Source organism: Bactrocera dorsalis, chromosome 3 (genome assembly GCF_023373825.1).
Source record: "Bactrocera dorsalis isolate Fly_Bdor chromosome 3, ASM2337382v1, whole genome shotgun sequence".
Classification (NCBI taxonomy): Eukaryota; Metazoa; Arthropoda; class Insecta; order Diptera; family Tephritidae; genus Bactrocera; species Bactrocera dorsalis.
In genome coordinates this window covers 89196537-89216432 of record NC_064305.1, presented here as the reverse complement: position 1 = coordinate 89216432, position 19896 = coordinate 89196537, and the positions used below count along the sequence as shown (strand labels likewise).

At 41.2% G+C, this 19896-nt stretch overlaps 1 protein-coding gene across 2 annotated transcripts in view; it reads right to left on the bottom strand.

Annotated features, from left to right (window-relative positions):
* The window catches only part of LOC105222837 (epidermal growth factor receptor), a 132017-nt gene that overhangs the window by 35814 nt on the left and 76307 nt on the right, over positions 1-19896 (bottom strand). The window contains exon 1 of one of the 2 annotated variants that reach the window (XM_011200354.4): positions 2350-4520. The exons of the other annotated variant lie outside the window; for it this stretch is intronic. Within the exon in view, the coding sequence (XP_011198656.2) occupies positions 2350-2626 (277 nt within the window). The 5' untranslated portion in view covers positions 2627-4520. Of the gene's footprint in view, positions 1-2349; positions 4521-19896 lie in introns of those variants that run through there. 2 annotated transcript variants of the gene reach the window in all.

The window sequence follows — 19896 nt, the reverse complement described above, 5'->3', positions numbered from 1 at the left end:
ATTATTTGTACAGTTACATGCAAGTTTGTGGCAAAGTAAATAAGCATTACAGCATTTGCGGCACGAATTTCGAGCATAAAATCATAAGCAAATAATAAATAATAAACAAAAACATAATAAAAATGTTCACTGCGGCTACAGGTGGTGAAGTGCAATCAAAGTGTCGCACACACACACCTACACTGCTATACAGCGATTAAGTTGCGGGTGATTGTTAGTAAAGGGTATTAACTGCTTGCACTTATCGCGCTTAGTAAGTGCTGTGCACACAGCGCTGACTATTTTCGTTTGTATATCCGTGTCTACACACATTTATACAAGTATATGTAGTATATTCCACTGGAGCACACAAAATTTACGATAGCCGAAAATGGCTGTGACAGCGTTCGAATCTGCCCCATAAACTGAACCCTAACAAATGCAAGCAAATAAGATACCACAGAGAAGGTAAACAAAATGCACACCGTTAAACAATACAAATACAACGTTTTAAATAAAAACAAATAAAATATTAAGCAGCGATGGCGGGCAGCCGTACAATTTGGTAGCGAGAGCGAGTGATAGGCAGCGAATCGCTAGCTGCCGAACTGCGGCGTGATGCTGATAAGATAAAGAAATGCAAGGTAAGAGTTCTTAAGTTCTTATACCCTGAATTGAGAGTATTAAGTTTTTCACGAAATTTTCAGCTCCCAGAAGGAAATGATGGTAATCCTTTCAGATATATGTTAGTATCATCATGACAAGCTGAGTCGATTATATCTGTATATGTAAGTATATGCGTATGGGTTCCACAATTGTTGAGATATCGATGTGAAATTTTGCGCACATTTTTCTCTCTTCAAACAGCTGCTCATTTGTCGGAATCGCCGATATCGGACAACTATAACATATAGCTGCCATACAAACTGAACGATCCAAATCAAGTACTTTTATGGAAAACTTTTTCATTTGTCAAGATAACTGCACGAAATTTGGCAAGAATTATTGCCAAAAGGATCGGTGCAATTTGCAAAGAAATTATGCAGATCGGACAAATATAACATACAGCTGCCATACAAACTGCGCGAACAAAATGAAGTACTTGTATGGAAAACTTTTTTATTTGTTTACAAGAATTATTGCCTAAAGGATCAGTGCAATTTGCATACAAATTGTTCAGATTGGACCACGATAACATATGGCTGCCATACAAACCGATCCATCAAATTCACATACTTTCAAGGAAAACTTATTTATTTGTGAAGGGTATTATAACTTCCACGCAATATTTTTTCTTATTTTATATACAGATAGAATATGTATACATATGCACACATTATTTATTATATATCTACCTATATATGCATAAGGAAGCATTTAAGCTCCGTCTAAAGACAACAATAACATCTTCCAACACCCACAATACAGCTGAGTCGCTAAGTAAGACATATGAGTTGCCTTCGTGCCTAAATTTCCACAAAAGTTAAAAGTTACTTGCCATAAAAGCGGCGAAATTCCCCATATGCATATGAGCTGCTTTGCTATTGTTGTAGCCATACATTTCACTATTACTGCACTGCCGTTCTGGTAGCTACGCACATTTAGAACAGACAAGATTGATTGCATTTGTTGGCGCGAAAATTCCAAATGAGCGCCAAACAGTGCCGCATACCGCGGCAGAAAAGAATAACAAAAACACAAAAGTCAGTTAACCAAAAATAAAAATTAAAAAGCAGTAAAAAAAGAAGGCACATAAAAATAGAAAACCCCATTTATGGTACGGTTCACATATTAAAACGAAATGTTTGAGCCGCAACAGCCATTAGGTGACGTCAGTATGCGTTGCACGTACGAAACGGAGTGAACTATGGACACCAGCGCTTGCATACCAATTAGCCGACGCGCAAGCGCACACTTGTGTGAGTGTGTGTTTGTAGATATGAGTAGCTATTGATGATTGTATTGATTTTGCATTTTTCTATAGCGAATTGGCCGAAAGCTGTATGTAAATATGTAAGCATTTAGCTTGTTTAAAGTATTGGCGCTGACTACTTGCGGGCATACCAGCAGTCAGACAGCCAGTAGACAGTTCATGTGAAGCGCGCAGTTGTGTGTGTATGTGTGCATTTAATGACAGAAGCCACCGGAGCGTAAGATAGGCAACAAAAAAATTGCGGAATAATATTGATTTGCGCTTGACAACGCATAAATTGGCTTTACTTATTTATGACTTGACAAGTGAAATCTTTTCCACAAACTGAAACGAGGTGTCAGCGAGAAACACATAAAAACAATAAATTATGAAATAAAGTTTTTTCACTTCTTCTTTTTTGGAATTTCATGTATATTTTGGAGCTTAAGCAAACTTACTTTTTCCCTTCACGAACTCCGTATGATTGTTCTCATGGTTTTGCGCAAGCGCCGTTGCGCCGTTAACGCCACCCACACCATTGCCGCCCATGCTGTTGTGACGCTTGCGCGCCGCTTGCTGCGAGCCGCGATAGCGTTCCGCCCGGCCATTTTTACCGCCACCGCCACCACCCTGTCGGGGGTTGCGCGCCGCTAGCGCCGTCTCGACGACGCAGCCGGAGAAGTGCAGCAACAGCAGCAGCAGTGGCGTCAATCTCTCCAGCGTAAGTACTTGCATTTTATGCTCAACAACAACAACAACGACTACGACAGCAGGAGCGCTGACACTGCAACGGCATTCTACAGAGACGCGTAATCCAGCGCGAAGTGTTGACGACGTAGAAGTTGAATTTGTTTCAATATTTTGGCTTCTCGTTTAATTTCCAGCCTTTTTTAGCATCAAAGAACGATATTTGCTTTCACGATTCCTAATTTTATATAATTTTTAATACTTATATTGCACTTTATAATTAGTCGCGCGCTTATTTAAGCGAACACACACACATTTGCCAACAGGAAGGCGAATATTTGGTTACTGGATTTGCGCGTGCGCGCCGTTTGCAGTCAACTACACTACACGGCGCAAACTTCGTGTGCACATTTGTCGCTGGTTTCGTTTGATTGCAAGTGGCTGCGACAGCAAAGCGCGGCGCGAAGGTTTCGCTTTTCGTTCGTACGTCGTCAGTGTCGCACTGGCGCGGCGTTTCGGGCTTTTTGCAAACTTTTGTTGCGCTCTAAACGAGTTTCACGAGCAGCCAAGTGACTCCGCGCGGAGTTGCTGTATGCTCGTTTGGCTGGGCAGTGGTTGGCGCATACACTATGTACACACACAGGCACCCTTTACCGCGGCGCTTCTTCTTTTTCGATTCGGTTTATTTGAGTTCTTTGTGTGTGGCTCTGTGCCGCCGCCGATCGCGTATCTTTTGTTTGTTTTGCAAATTAATTTTTGCAACAAATAATGCGCGTTCCAATTAGTTACAGTTACGATTTTTTACTTTTCTTAGAATTTTACATGCAAGATAACTCGCTTCGCTCGATAATTTCAGTTTGGAAAGGCGTAAAAAACTCGTCACAAATCACACTTCTCCGATTTCTCGAAAACATTTACAAAATTTAACTAATTTCAAAGCTTGTAAACACACACCCGCCAACACACGAATTCGAATTTGTAACAACAACATCAACAACCCGCCAAACAAAATGCGCTTCACTCAATTTTTTTTTGTTATTTAAAAACTTTTTTCCAATATTTTTTTTTTCAGCAGAAAATTTATCAAAACACCGTCCGCGTGCGTTTCGGCCTCTGCGCGACAAAACGTTTTACTCTCAACTGAAGTTGGAAATCATTCCAAAAGTTCGGTTCGTTAGCCAACAATACCAGAAATGAGGCGAATTCAGACCAACTCACACAGATACTCACCAACACACTCACGTACACGTATTGAAAATACAGGTAACTCAAATATGAAGGCGCAACCGTCCAAAGCAGGTAGGAAGGCAACAAAAAATATACACGCCAAAGCAGCTGTAGTATTCGCCGCGATCGACAACAACGCCGGCTTTGCTGCGGCAATAAACTAAGGAAGATACCTCCGATTTGGAATACACAGCAAAGAAGCGCAAATCGTTATGGAAAACAACCTTTGCATTAGAGAGTGGGCTCAATACGAAGATCACATCACAAAACAAAAACAAATACGATCATGCCGGCGAAGCGGCGAAATTGGTGACGCTGAGCGCGCTCAGGTGTTGCGTGATTGAGCGTCGCTCACCTGAGCGCCAGTTGAGTACACATGGCATGCTTGAGTTCACGGTTGCGCGTATTGTGCAAGAAAACCATATACAACCAAGCACACGTGTCTATGTGTGCGCGTCTGTGTTGCAGACAATCCCAAAGACATTTGCTCGATCTTGAAGTTCTCGCCTTATAAGTTGAGGTGTTTTGCCAGTTGGTGCGTTCGTTAGGCGCGTGGGTTTTCGATTTTCATGAGTTTTTATTTATATTTTTTTATTTTTACGGATTTAGGTGCTTTACACTTCGTTGTACTAAGCACTTGGTTATGGCTTATTTTTAATGTAATGAAACTAATATTCAGCTGAAACATAAAGTATCTCGAAAAACATTAGGAAAATTTAGCTACAACGCCATTTTAGACTTTTTATTCGGTAGTCGAAAAAGTCTTTTCGTATTTTGTCAATATATGTCGTTGCAGTCGTATATCTCCAATGCTGCCAATCACTTTGTATCATAACATAAAGTGTTGGTGAGATGAGATTTTAAGCTTCATTTAACCGAAAAAAAGTTAAATTCGGTGAAGTCTAAAAAAAGTTACAGCTGCTCAAAAATGAGTGAAAATAATGAGGAAATTCGAAAATTTAATGAACTAAATTAGCGATTCTTTGCTGAAACGAAATGAAATCGAACCATTTCTGAAGCGAATTTTGCCGCAGACCAAAGCTCAACAAATGGTTACCATGCTAGGATTGACGCCTTGAAAAGTTATGCTGAGTGATTGGTGGGATTGGAAAGGAATCATCCACTATGAGTTGCTTCAGCCTGGTCAAATGATTGATTCTACATTTTACTGCTAACAACTGATAAAATTGAAGCAAACAATCGAAAAAACGGCCAGAACTGATCAACATAAAGGGCATCGTCTTCCATCGGGACAACGCTAGACCACACACATCTTTGGTAACTCGGCAAAAACTGAGAGAGCTTAGCTGGGAAGTTTTGATGCATCCATTATATAGCACTGACCTTGCACCATCGAACTATCATTTGTTTTAGTAAATGCAGAACTCCCTTAATGGAGTAAAGTTGGCTTCAATAAAAGCCTGTGAAAATTACTTGCCGCAGTTTTTCGCTGAGGAACAAGAAAAGTTTTACACTGATGGAATAGTGTCTCTAGCGGAAAAATAGCAAAAAGTAGTCGACCTAAATGATGTTGTGTATTTATTTATTAGTACAAATGTAAAAAAATTAAGTTGAAGTTTGATTAGAAATACGAAAAATCTTTTTCGACTACCCAATATGTACTGCTATTAGCATGGCCTCTCTTGAAAATATCACAAAAAACGACACATTTCCACCTAAGGCCTAGAAAGATGTACTCTCTAGATTGTTAGTCCCTTCAAAAGTCAGAACCTCTTAAACTAGAGTAGTTTTAAGGCCTTTTCTTCTTCTGCGCTCTCCACAGTCTATCATCTTTGATTCAGTTATGCTCGATATGTGAGATCAAAGTTGGAATATTAATAATATTATTAGCTTTAATTTGAATTTTGAAACAGAGCTCACTATTTGAGTGAAATTTTTCACAAGCTTACCATCTTGTACAAAACTCCGGCAGAGGAAAGACCTATCATACCCAAACCAATAAAGATATATTTCCATAATCACTTACGATACTTTATTTATACATAATACTATCTCGGCATCCATTATTGATTTAAAACATATGACTACACCAAAACTTATCTTAAATAGATACTTGTTTGCATAGCATTTCGAGGACAATCAGACTGACGCCAGTCTACCTATAAGCAAACAAACATCGGTATTTATTCATATGACACACGAAACGAAAAGGACAACTCACTTCAAGTGATAAATATCCTGCAGAAATACACAAACACTTGCATACTCACATATAAAGGCAACTGCATGCCAGCGATTAGCACGAAGAGATATTCAATACCACAGAACTCACATCAGCAATTTGCATCTCTTACCTGAAATGACAGAGAGACGAAAAGAAATGAATAAAACATTACAAACAGATAATAAATAACTAATAAATAATGAATAATTATGAACATTCCATAAGTGGATAGCAGCTACGCAGCCGCGCAAGCACGCCCGGGGCAGTTTAATGTGACGAAGCGAGCTTAACAGCGACTGTCGCCGAAAGTAGCGGCAGGTATGTGCATATACAAACATAAGTACTGAACTCGCATCTTTCCACGAGCCGTTCTTAAAGACTACAAATTAAATTAAAAATCTACACGCGCGACATTCGCTCAGATGCTGCGCCGAAAAGTTATGTGCGGGAATCAAATTTCATCGGCACTTCTGCTTACAATCGCCAAAGCCATGCAGCGCGATAATAAAAGCCACGAAACGAAAGATGACAACCTTCACCTGTCCGCCGTCGAACATGGGTTGCCACAAATCGATGCGCACGCAGCGTCGCCAGCAACAGGCGGTGAAGCGACCAAATGCGGAATGACAGACAGTCAGAGCTGCGTAGCGTCGGTCAGGTAGGCAGGCGCGGCGACTTACCACCCGCTGAAAGGCCGGTCCCACGCCGCTCGCTACTCGCTCCGACAGCCACGCACTCAGCCATGAACATAAAATTAATAACGTGCAATTCGAATTCCGTGAAAATCCTCAACGATTCCCGAAACAACTGCTGGCAACAGGCAGGCGAATATTTTCGTTTGTGATATACTGTCACTGTTGTTGTTGTTGTTGCGCAGCTAACAAAAGTCAAAATGCTCTTTGCTTGATTTTACGCTTGTTACCATACACATTGGCAACGCCTTCACCTCGCCGCCGTCAGCCGAGGCAACTGTTGCTGTGTTGCAGAGCGCGCGGCAGGTGTCAGCCGTGCGGTGTGAAGTTGTACAATGTCATGTTGCATGCAGCATACATATCTACATACATGCTGCGCCATCCCATAGAAGCGTTGCATTGTCTTACGGCCTCTAATCCTCAGCCTATTGTTCGGGCTGTGACTTTTTCTAATGTCTTTTGACCATATTTAGTTGCACAAAATGCAATCGAATTGACAACTTCTAATGGGCGAGTAAGCGCAGTGAGCGCAATTGGTGTATAAGTAGTTGGGCATTGTACTTGAAGTGGACTTGCATTGTGCGGCACTTGAGGCAACAAAGGCAATCGTACAACTTGAACGACTGGGCGCCGTGCTTGCTGGTTGACAAGGGAAATGTTTGCACTTAAATGGCTGTGCAAAAAAAAATATGTATATTGCGGAATTGAAGAAGTAATATGAGTGAAGATAATTTTCACTAAACACATATCATTTCAGGATTGAAAATCTATAGTTGAGGACAAAAATCTCTAACCAAATTTGTATAAGTTTTTATTAGTAAAGATTACACTTGAACCAAATCCAAGCAAAAATCCACAGCAATGACGTAGGTATTGAAATAAGAACCAAATATCGAAGTCAAAAAGAGCCTTCACCTAAACACTTATCAATAATCTCTCTGTACAGCTTAGAAGTCAAAGAATGCCCTGGGCTGTGAGGAACTTGAAGTTTATTACAACAATGCTATCACGATGCTAAAAGATTATTCGCGAGATCTTGCCAACCAGACTAATCAGCGTGTTGTATTGCGAGCTTCGAAAATCGAGTGAAACCATAAATGGAAAATTCTACGGACAGGAACTCTTCAAATTAAAGCTAGCGATTGCCGAAAATTGTGCGGAATTTGGGACTATAAACGAGACAAAATCATTCCACCATCGCATGAGACTAGATGAGAAACAGAGACTGGAAAGTTTTTCCTCACTCATCATATAGACCATACCTTGTCATTTTTCGTCTTCTTAATTGGCGTAGACATAGCTTATGCGGTTATAGCTGAGTTTACAATGACCCCAATCGTTCTTGGAGATTCCTACAGTAGCCTGAGCCTTCTCCACCAGGCTTTTCCAACGGAGTGGAGGTCTTCCACTTCCTCTGCTTTCCCTGGCGACTACTACGTCGAATACTTTCAGAGTTGGAGCGTTCTCATCCAGGATGGATGAAACCATATGTAAAAGTTCCCGAAAGTGAGAAGAGTTGTCTGAGCGTCATTCACTTGAGAGTGGCCAGAAACGATTATTTTACTAATGGCTCAAGCAGCTCACGACTTCCGGTTTTAGACCATGTATCCTCTGGGTAGTCAAAAAACATCCGTTTGGAGACAAGCTAAGGTGAGCAGGCGAAATATCCCCTCCCCGGTGTTATGCGCTGGGTTTGGGTTACTGACTACTATTGGTTCCGCTTTACCGGAAAACGGTTCATATCAGAACAGGGTATCAAAAATTTACTTTCTTCGTTCTCTGCCGCCAAGCAGACGCATTTCTCTGGGGTGGAACTCACAAATTGTCAGAACGATGGCAAAATATTAAAGCTTCAGATGAGCAAAGCTTTAGATAATACAATGTTTGGCCTCAACCACTGTAAGACTGTCGCTGAAGCCCCACGTTTAGCAGGCAGTAGGAAGAAAATGAAGGATGTTAAAAATACTTCAAAATCTGGCTCTTGGTCTACGTATATATGTTCGGTGGACATCCATCCAAGACTCACATTTCTTACCTAACCCTCTTCAATTCAAACAATCTCCATTTGTATCAAAAAATACTGGCCTTAACTGCAAGCCATGCTTGATTAAAATCGATGATCAACGGTGAGGCGAACGGCGTTCATAGTATATTAAGGAAATTAATTTGAAAATTCTTGTAGTAATAGCCGTAGAAATATACGAAAAATAATTTCTCTGGAATACTCATTAACATTTTTGTATGCCGCTCAAAATTTAGACAAAGCAACTGCCAGTCGTTTAGCTGGCAACTTTTCTTTTTCCACAACAAAATCACTGTTGCCACCTCGACCACAACAACACAAAGTGGGCACACACGATATAACTCAATAGAGCCATAAATGTTGCATCTACATATTGAACACACAAGCAGACATACTTACATATATGAAAACCTACATACATATGCATTTAATCATGAATATAAATTTTTTGAAAACATTTAAATCCAACGCGTCTGGCAATACACACAATCAGCAGTGCGAGTAATCGAACCAAACCAAACCAAACAACACTTCAACACACAGCAAGCGCATAGCCAAAAACAAAAGTAATAACAAACAGCAACAACAAGTTGAGGCATAAAAATGTGGCTGGGAGAAATAAAAAAAGAAAAATTAAATGTTGACCCAAATCAATGCGCGCATTCCAGCAATCAATTGTTACAAGTGTTAGCAACACCGATTCCGCTACAACGCGCACACCACTCCCCCCTCTCGCTAGCACTCTCTCTCTCGTGCTGTGCGCCTCTTGATACTTCACCTTTGCGCCGACGCAGCGTTGTACACGAAGATACTTGTAGAGTCAGCGCCAGATCCACTCCAAACAGATAACCACTTAACTTTACTCCATTCGAAACGCGCATTTGCCGACACACAGCCAACAACAGCCATGTAATACTACAACAAACAACAAATCGCGATCTGCTGCGAGCAAGACAATACAATAGAGCAACAATACATACACACACACACATGCATTTATGCCTACATAATTTTGACTAACGATCTTTCACATCAACGCCAGCGACGAAATCAACGAAGGCTTCCCTTTCAGCTTTGCTGCATAATCGATTGTGTGCCTCTGCGGCGGGCTTCAGCATTCTCGTCAATAAGACACGATCAGCGCGCACGATCGGCAATCGAAAGTACATACCATACATATATATGTTTGTTTGTGGATACGTCGCGCTTCATTTGCACCGCCACAGTCACTCAGACTCTGCCTTGCGGACGGCGCAGCGCTGGACCAACTTCAAACTGCGAACGCTGCGATCACAGTCTCCATCAAATCGTGTTCTCCTCTCGTGACTGTGCAGTTCATGGCTGTTGTTGTGGTAATAAATTGAACCTTTGAGGCAATGATTTTGATTTGCGAGCACAAAGCGCCCGTGTAGATACATAGGCGTAACAACAATTTCGAGTCGAATTTCTTTTTGTTCGGCTAAATTTTGATGGATGCCACCAACAGCAGCGGGCAGGCAAATCGATAGAGAAACCCCCACTTAAAACTTACAAGCACAAAAAAAATGAAAGAACAAGCTACCAAATAGCCGCCTAAACGCTAGGCATGAAAAATAGATTGTCGGGTAGGCGGTAGGGGTTAAGACAGGCAGCTCATTATGCGCCCGTGACGCCCGTGACGCGCAACCCGATACCACAAACGGCGCAGCAGAAAGCAGAAAACGCTTCAATCAAGGTTGTAGAACTTTGAAAGCGTAAAGCATTTTGTAGCGCTGAACGCCGATGATCGTTGATTCTTGATCGGCATGCTGATCAACATCACTGATCGCCGGACGAGCAGCAGCAGCCGTTAGACAATAACAACAATAGCCGAAACTAACAATCAAATCAAGCTGGAACGAATTTTTCCCTCAGGTACTCAATTGAGCACTTCTACAAATGTATGTATGTGTATGCATTGTGAAGGTAGGGCCGACAGCAACAACAAATATGTAGAGCAGTATACAATATACACACACAGCTGCTTTGGCTTGGTTTTCCATGAAACGCAATATCATACAAATTACATTTTTTACTTCGATTTCGACTTTTATTTCATTTGTGTGTTTTTGGAAAATCTAGAAGAAATCTGCGCACGAAACTGAGACGCAAAGGAGTCACACCGAAAATGAGTAGAAAGCAGTAATTTATAGAGTCCCTCAAAGATCCTTAAAGGTGGCGTGGCGAACAATAGAGCAGGTTGCCGAAAATGGCAGCACAACAGCGAACACAATAGCGGCGCACTGAACAAAAGATCATCCCGCTGTTTGGTCCTCAGCTGCACTGCAGTGGTTGCACCATATGCACTTGCGCACAGCCTTGGCGCATTGGACTCATGGACGCGATGTGCTACAAGTCTGATATATGGTCGATGAAAATTTGAAGGTTGAGTGCATAAAACAACAAAATCTACGCAAAAAAAGTGAAGTGAAGAAACGGCGAACACAAAACGTTTTGTGAAAAGATGCACTTCAATGGCGGCATTTGCCAAAACAACGCTCCACACACAAGTGCAACTGCCAAAAGAACAAGCTGCTTTATGTAATCACTGTAGACGCTGCAACCACTCGAAGTTGCCCTGGTTGGCAAATCTGCACTTCAGCTTAAGCGCCCTAGCGGCAGGGATGCTGTAATGAGCTGCAAGCAAGTGTAATCCACACTCGAAGGCTGAGCCACTGTTTGGACTGAACTATCCCAGCATTCCTTTAATATTACCAAATTTGAAGAGTACTTTTGTTTGTTTCAGGGGATTTGGTCGATGTTGCCCAACTTGTAGTTGCTTCTTGAAGCATAAAAGCCGAAACAGTTGTTGGTTGAGATTACAAATATGTAACGTCTGTAATTGATATACCAGTGTCTCTTAGGCTGGGTATGAAGGAATTATATACGGATGTGCCTTCAGGCGTGAACCAGCTGAAATCCTTGTGAGAATCTCTCTGTGAGCTGAAGGTCGCGCTTTATATATATTACATAAAAATCTAGCAACGCTATGGGAAATTATGCTTATAACGGAAGTTATTAAATAAAATAATAAGAAGGTGTCACAGTTTGTGAATTCTTCAAAGTATTTTTTAACACACTTTTCATAAAAAAAAAATCCATGGCGTAAAAGTACAAAGACTGCTTTAATAAGCCAGAAGACAAGTCGGATTACTTTAGTGCTCCTCAATGAAACTGTTTCGTTGAGATTCTTTTTTCCGATCTCATACTGTGCCAATGTCGATTAAGATCTGTTGGAAAGCTAGAGATTTTCATCATATAACAACCTAATATTGGTGGACTCACCCTTTTATTTGATTTGAACTTCGAGGAAAAAAGAAAATAAGTTCACAAAAGATTCGGCGATATTATTGTGAATAAATCACTCAAAAATAGATTCAAGAGTAATAGTTTTTGATAATATAAAATAACCTCAACGATTATGCCGATGGTACGGATCATATTGTCATCTAAATTGCATAACAAGATATCATCAAAAAATATAAATTGAGTTTTTATATGTAGCATCAAATTTTCTGCTTCCACTGTCAGATATAACCAATATTAAACATTATATAACCTATATAGAACCATTATATAACCTGTATATAACCTACATGTAACCAATTTGGTAACCAAAACTCAAATTTTGTTTCAATGTGAGTGTTTTCTATTAAATCGTTTTTCGTTCGACTGTAAACTTATGAAAAGTGATGTTACGCTGTTTTGCATTTTAGTTCACGATATTTAGGTATATTCTTATAGCAATAAATAAGCAGTGTGGCCATAGAAGGTTCTTTGGTTATTAATACCCAGCTCTTCTTGAAAAGAAGACCGTTGACGTATCCTAACTAAGCGAACTTTACTTCTCATATGTAAACAGAATACCAATTTTTGGTCTTTGTATGATATTTAAGCTTCATTGTGAGATGAATTACTTTAAGAATATAACTAAGTTTTTAAAAACCTTATGAAGGGCCAAAAAGTGCAGACTCCATTTTAAGAAAGGAAAATATTTATTTCAAAACGCAAAATGTTTTCATTTCCGTTTATTCTTAAGAACCACACACTTATTATAACAAAAATCAGTATCTAAAATTAAGTTTTCTCCCTTCAAGCAAATGGCATTACAAAGCAAAAGAATCGAGCTCTTACTCCCTTCTAAAAAACAAAGAATGATCTAACAACAAAACAAACGCACGTGCTACGGTCTAAAATTAAGGGCTCAGCGCTAAGCTTTATAATTGGCTTAAACATTACTGCCACATGCCTAAGACGCCACAACAAAGGCAAAAGCCCTTCGCCAACAAAAACATAGCATCAAGTTCAAATACAGAACTGCGCCCTCTCTTACTCGCACCCCGCTCACTACTACAGTCAACAACAGTAAAATATAAAATAAACGACGTCGCACATGTCAACACGTAATCATTACACCTCATCTAACATATGTACGTACGTGTGTGGTTATGATGCCGGCCAACTTCCAGCGAAGTGGTCCAACCGCTCGAGCGGAAGATTGGACTCAGCGCTGAAATGTCGCTCGATCGCTGCGGCCTGTCAGCGGTGTTGGTGTGTTGGCTCAATTAGTTGCCCTTGCTACCAATCTGTCGGCAATTGGGCCGGTAAGCAAACGCGTTGGACAACAACGGTAACGACAAAGCGCTCGGCAAATCGGCTTAAAGTGCCTAAACTTAATTGTCACAAGAATTTCGCCTCATCTCTTGTCTGTTTATTTTCCTTTGACCATAATGACAACAACACAAATTCGACAAAGGGTAAAGCCTAAAATAAAACGTTCAATTGAGCGATGAAAAAAGACGAGAACAAGCAAAAGCAAATGAATGCTACGCACAAAGGGAAATGCTGACCACTCGACGGCAAAGCGCCAAGTCACGCTATTGACTTTGCTAAGCAACAACCCGATATTTGTCTTATTTATGAGCGTTTTGAATGTTTGTGCAAAGTGCGAAGACATGAGGCGCACGACGGGCCATATGTCACGAGTATCGCTGGCAAATCGGTCAGTTTGTATGATTGCTAAAATTTATTATTTTCAGTTGGTCTAATTGCTCGACAATCAATTGACCTTAAAATGCGGAGTGTGTAGAGCAAGAGTACATTAAAAGGTAGAAAGTACTTGCCATAAAGGCGACAGAAGGTCTTCGGATACAAAACTAGTATATTTAAACCGAGTGAATGGTCGACTTTACGACTATGGCTCAGGCGGCATCAAGCTTTTTTGGAGGGCCGGGAGAAGGTCGCTGAAGATGACTGGAAGAATGAGCAAATCCAAAGTGAAAACGATGCCTACTGTCTTTTTTGTCAACGCCAATTTTTACGTGGAAGTCCTCATGAGATTCAAACGAAGGGTCAGTCGGGTCCGACAAGACACCGCAGCCGATTGGAAGTTGCACCACGACAATGCCCCGGCTCACACCGCCTTTCTTGTGGACAGTTGAAGAATTCCTTCCGAGACGCCTTCAATGCTTGGAATTCACGCAGACAGCGCTGCATCGACGCAGAAGGAGTCTATTTTGAAAGTTTTTAAAGAATTGCAACGATTTGTTCAATAAACCCTATCTAAACTAAAGCAAACAACCCCGCAACGCGAAGTTTACAAACATCCGGAACATACTAAGGTTTTAAAAGCCACACTCCCGCCAAACTAAGCGTTATTGAGCAAATATTAAACGAAAACAAACAGTTTTTTTATTAGGACCCTCCTCGACTTGTGTAAACAGTCGTGCGCATGCGCAGCTGTCGCTAAAAATAACAAGCTAATCAGTAAGTCAGTTTTCTGCGTGGTGTTATATGAAGAAAAAATCAATGAGGAGGAAAGCGCGCATAAAGTCAGTTGGCCTGTCTCAAGACCACGCGGCAACTTGAAGCTTTATGTTGTTTATATTGCTAATTGACAAGCCACGGCGGAGCGCACCAATATATGGGGGGAGTCTTATCGCACATTTAAACATTTTGCGCTTTCATACATAAACACTCGTAAAATGATATAATTTGTAGCCGCTCATTCAGTTATGAGCTTATTTTTTCCTGAAACTGAAGTCAATTGCCTGCTTCTTATTCTTTTTTTCTATTTTGAGCGCCGAAAAATTGCGCGAAATTATTTGTTGATTTTCAATGGAGTTCAAGTAATGACTGTACATATTAGTTTTGAAATGTTTGGCTGACATTTTTTCTAAGTTTTTTTGCCAAAATAATTATGCTTCAATAATCAAAAATATCATCCCGTTCTCTCATCAACTCCCTCGTAAGTTATTCTTAATAGTTTTGGACTTGATTGGGCGCGATCTTTCAAAGACCAACGTCAACATTGTCATGGCCGTTTTCGCTGTAGAAGCTCTAATGGCAGTTGCTTGGGATGGAAGTCAGTGACCGTGGCAAACCAACTCAATTAAGTTTACACGAGCATACTCGTGGTGTCTACAAAGCTGCCACCCAAAATGCTGAAACAATCAGCACTCAGCGTTCAACCGCTTATTTTTCTTCTTCTGCTGCCGGGGATCGCTGTCAAGCTCAGCACTTAGCCAGGCGTTTATCGCCCAGCTTAGCTTTCTGCTTTGTGTTGCACAGCCGTATTATTGTTCTTCGCTTAAGCGTTGCACTGAAGATCGCTTTTCTGTTTTCTTCGAATTCCACACGACATCCCAATTGCAGTCGCTAATTTGTTTCTTGCGCATGCGTCGCTAAAAGGCAACCAGCAACTGTACGGCCAAGCGATCGGCGAGCACCGGTGTAGATCGCCGCCGCTGCTTAGACGTCGTCACGAAGGCGCAAAATGCATCCAGGACCACAACGAATTCGCGGAAAATTAATATTTTGTTTTTGCTTTTTGGCATACTGCTCAGGGAACGAGCCAATTGGGACTGCACACAGTCAAGCAACGTAAATATTGTATAGTAAGACCGGACAATGGCAAAAAACAACGCTCGGGTAGGGTGATAAACAGTGACTGAGTTATGAGGAAATTAGCTTTCGCTGTTTCTTATTTACGTATTTACATTTGTACATATGTATATATATGAGTGATATATGTATATGAATATGGCTCGTGTGCGCTTTGGTGTGGCACTCTGACTGTGTTTGCTCGTTGTTTGCTGTTGTTTACTACTTATGTTGTTTTGGCCTTTCTGTGATATTTGTTTCATCGTCTAGCTCCGTCTGCAGCTGTGCAGCTCTGTCCGAGATCCTGCATGTGCTGAGTTGGCAAATTTTCCGCTTCAAGCGTTAAATTTGTGATGGAATGAACTTCACAGCTGTGTTGTGGCAAAGTTTAATTTATAAAAGTTGAAGAATGTTTGCTCAGAAAAGTACTATCCTTTCAAGATCTACTCCTAAGTTCTGCATCAGAATTTTGTCTTTAGATTATACAAGAAAAATCAACGAACTTGTAGGCTCTTGAACTATATCTACCACCTGACGTCTATAGCTGAGAACTGTGCAGCAAAATCGGCGGAACTACTGGTTGCAGGAGAATTTACATATAGAACCTTGGGGCATAGCTCGGTGGGTAATGGCGGTTGTACAAACATCGACTACATGATCCAACTTTTCGACTGGGAAAGAAAGTTCAAAGTAAACATAGGATAGGATAGCTGGCGCAACACCCTAAACATCTGTACTGATGACTCGAAAATGGACGATGGAGCTAGTGCGGGAATGTTCTGTCCATAGTTAGTCATAAGGCAACCTTTTAAGTTGCCGGATCACTGCAGTATATTTCAAGCTCAGGTCTTTGCAATTGCGAGAGCCGCGGAGCTAGCATCTAATGCACCTATAGGCAACTCCAGAGTCAACATCTACTAGGGAAGCCCCAGAGTCTGTTAAAATTCGAATCAAGCGCAGGCATCCAAACGATGACTACTTCTCTACGGATATAGTGTAATCCTAAACAAGCCCACCATTAATAAATCTGACTACATTATCCCAAAGCTGGTCTTCAATAGACACTTCCAGGTGAGGATACCATATAGACAAGAATGAAGAAGAGGTTCAATAGGAAAGGAGGATACCATCTCAGTCTATACCGACGGGTCCAAAATAGACTGCGGAGTAGGCACGGGGGTATTCCCCGCTGATCTAGGCATATCTCTCTCTATACGTCTACCGAGCTCGTATAGCATCTTCCAAGCAGAAGTACTAGGCATAGAAAAAGCCTGCGAAGTTCTATTAGAAAACCACAGGAATATACATAAAGCAACTACATTTACGGATAGCCATGCGGCGCTCCTGGCCTTGTCTTCACCCATGACAAATTCCAGCATAGTTCACAACTGCAAGAGAGCACTAAGCTCAATAAAAGACAAGCTCCAAGTAGACTTGATCTGGGTTCCCGACCACAGGAACATTTTCGGTAACGAAAAAGCAGACGAGTTGGCAAAGGCAGGAGCTTTCCTCAACGAATCTGAGGCGGAGCTAATACCAAGCCCGCTAGGATCGATCAAAGGAGAGATAAATAGACAATTTCAACAAGTTGCAAATAACATGTGGAAAAACATTACAAAATGCGTCATAACCAAACAATTATGGCCGACATGTGACAGGAAAAGAACCAACCGATAGGGCTGCACTCCTACCTACCTACCTACCTCCTCCTCTTAGACTTAGCAAGTGAGCTTCATCTGGTATCGTAAAGGACCAAACTGGCCTATGCGTGGCTTATTGGCCTACCAGATTAACTTAACCTATCCTTTATTCTTGACATGTGTAAAATATACCCTGGGAATTTCAAAAAAATCCATACAGTAGCGGCAGTTAATTGCGTGGCCTTTAGTGCAAGTCAAATATGTCGAGATGTGAAAAAATATTAAAATGTAAGTTTTCTGGAAGGGATATATATATATATTATATTTTTTTAAATAAATATAAAATATATATATTTTATTTAACAACATTGAAGCCAACTTCCAGTGCTTTCAACCAAAATATATATCGTGGTAAACTGGTAATAGGTGGTAATGTACGCCGATTCCAGATAAATCGGATCGGAGAATAACGAGTTTATGAATATTGAAAAGAAGAGGAAAAGCTGGCGTTATAAACTGGGGCCTATTAGTATGACCTTATGGCTTAAGCTGCTACGCAATTAATTTTTTTTATAGGAATAACTGAGTGCAACGAATGCCATATAATCATATACCCAAATGCATTCTTTATTCTTTTATTTTTTAATCTCCATGCTATTCAGCAGGCATTTTTCTAAAGTTAAATTTGTTTAAAAGAAGCAACAATTTTTTCTTCAATTATTTATGTGTGAATAAAATAAGATAAAATTCCAATTCAGCTAAATATATTACAAAGCAACACGAAGCTAACGATGGCTATCATTGTAAGCTTATTTCATGCTGAATTCTTTTGCATTTTCCACAGCCCAACTACCCAGGCAGCTCCCTTCACTGCACTGCTTCGTCGCTCTTGGCTGCAGGCTGCCTCGTCATTTGGCGCATCGATTTGCGATTTAACTTGGTCATGTACAAAATGGCAAACAGGCAACAACACTAATAACTTTAAGTGCATACAATATAAGCATTGTTGTAAATACGTGTTGCAGTGCGCTTATTGCAACAGCGTTGTCATCAACGGCATCGTTGTTGGCTTTTGCTTAAGCTAGCGCTTAGCAGCAGGGCTGACACATAGCACTTACACGTGTATGTTCTTTACTGGCAGCAAAGTAGGTGCCCTTACGAATTTAACACGGCAGCAAGAGAATTGGTGGCAACTACAACAACACTGAGGAGATAAACGCAGCCAGTAACATGTTGATGAACGGCAAACGCCAACAACAAGACACAAACTTACTGCTTAGTATATGCACGAGTGTGTTGGTTAAAAGATAATCGGCTAAAGCTGCCATCAAGCATTACGAAATCTCAAGGATGCTGCAAAAACTGCAAAAACAAACGAAAATGGTTGAACGTGTTGTGACACTGGGGGGATTTGCGCAGAAGCGGCGAAGAGTTACTGCGGCTGCGCTGTTACGTTGTGGACAAGTTGATGCCGTTGCAATTTAAGGCAAAAACAACAACTGCCAACACTCCGGACTATGGACGCACCAGCGAGACCCTAAAAAGGTTGGTAGTCAGCAGTCATTTGCCTCAAAACAAGCAGCAGCAACACATACACACACACAAACGCGCGCGGCTTGTGACTGTGCCATGTCGCGTACGTGTATGTGCGCGTAGAATGCCTGCAGCAGCGAAGAGCGATTGCGCACCATAAATTGCAGCTTAGCCAGCATTATCTACGGCCCGGCTTGGCACAACGGCGACAGCGACAGCAACAACAACCACAACAAAGCTGTGTTCTCCACTTCGATTTGCCACTTTGACTTTAACAATTGATAGCGCACCACATGGACAGCGCTTCGGAAACCCAAGACGACCACAACGTGCAACAGCAACATCATCACCAGCATTTCAGCATTGCAACATAGCAACATTGACAAAGTTAGCAACTAGTGGCCCCAAGAAAATGCAGCCGCAACATTCCATTGCGTCGATGCCGACCGACGTTAGTAAGGATTCTCTGCGCTCAGCCAAAAGACGCTGGGATCTTCTGCTGTGGAACTTTGAACCACACACTGGTATGCTGGCTGGTCAACGCACAGTGGCTTAAAATTTTAAAGTGAAAATCACTCAAAAATATTTTTTATAGTAATATTCTTTTCTGTAATAATTGGGGTCAGGTAAAACTCCGAAAGTAATAGTTCGGAAGTTTGTTGGATATTAAGAGACGAGAGTGCACGAAGAGGGTTCCGAGTTTACAACAACGCGCCAGTCGTTCTTTCTTATCGCTCTTTGGCGCCAGTTGGAGATTCCGAGTGTAGCCCTGTCCTTCTCCACCTTGTCTTTCCAACGGAGTGGATGTCTTCCTCTTCATCTACTTCCTCCGGCAGGTACTGCGTCGAATACTCATAGAGCTGGATTGCTTTCATCCACTCTGACAACCCGTTCTGGCCAGCAGAACTTTTCTCTCGAAAATCATCAGGTGTTGTCATCGTCCATGCCTCTGCACCGTATAGCTTGAGGGGGTGATGAGTGACTTGTAGAGTTCGGTTTTTGTTCGTCGGGAGAGGAGTTTACTTCTCAATTGTTATTCTGTGTTGATTTCGACACTGACGTTGTTGTTGTAGTTAATGCTGGTTTAAATAAAGACTTAGTTATTCACGACTTCGAAG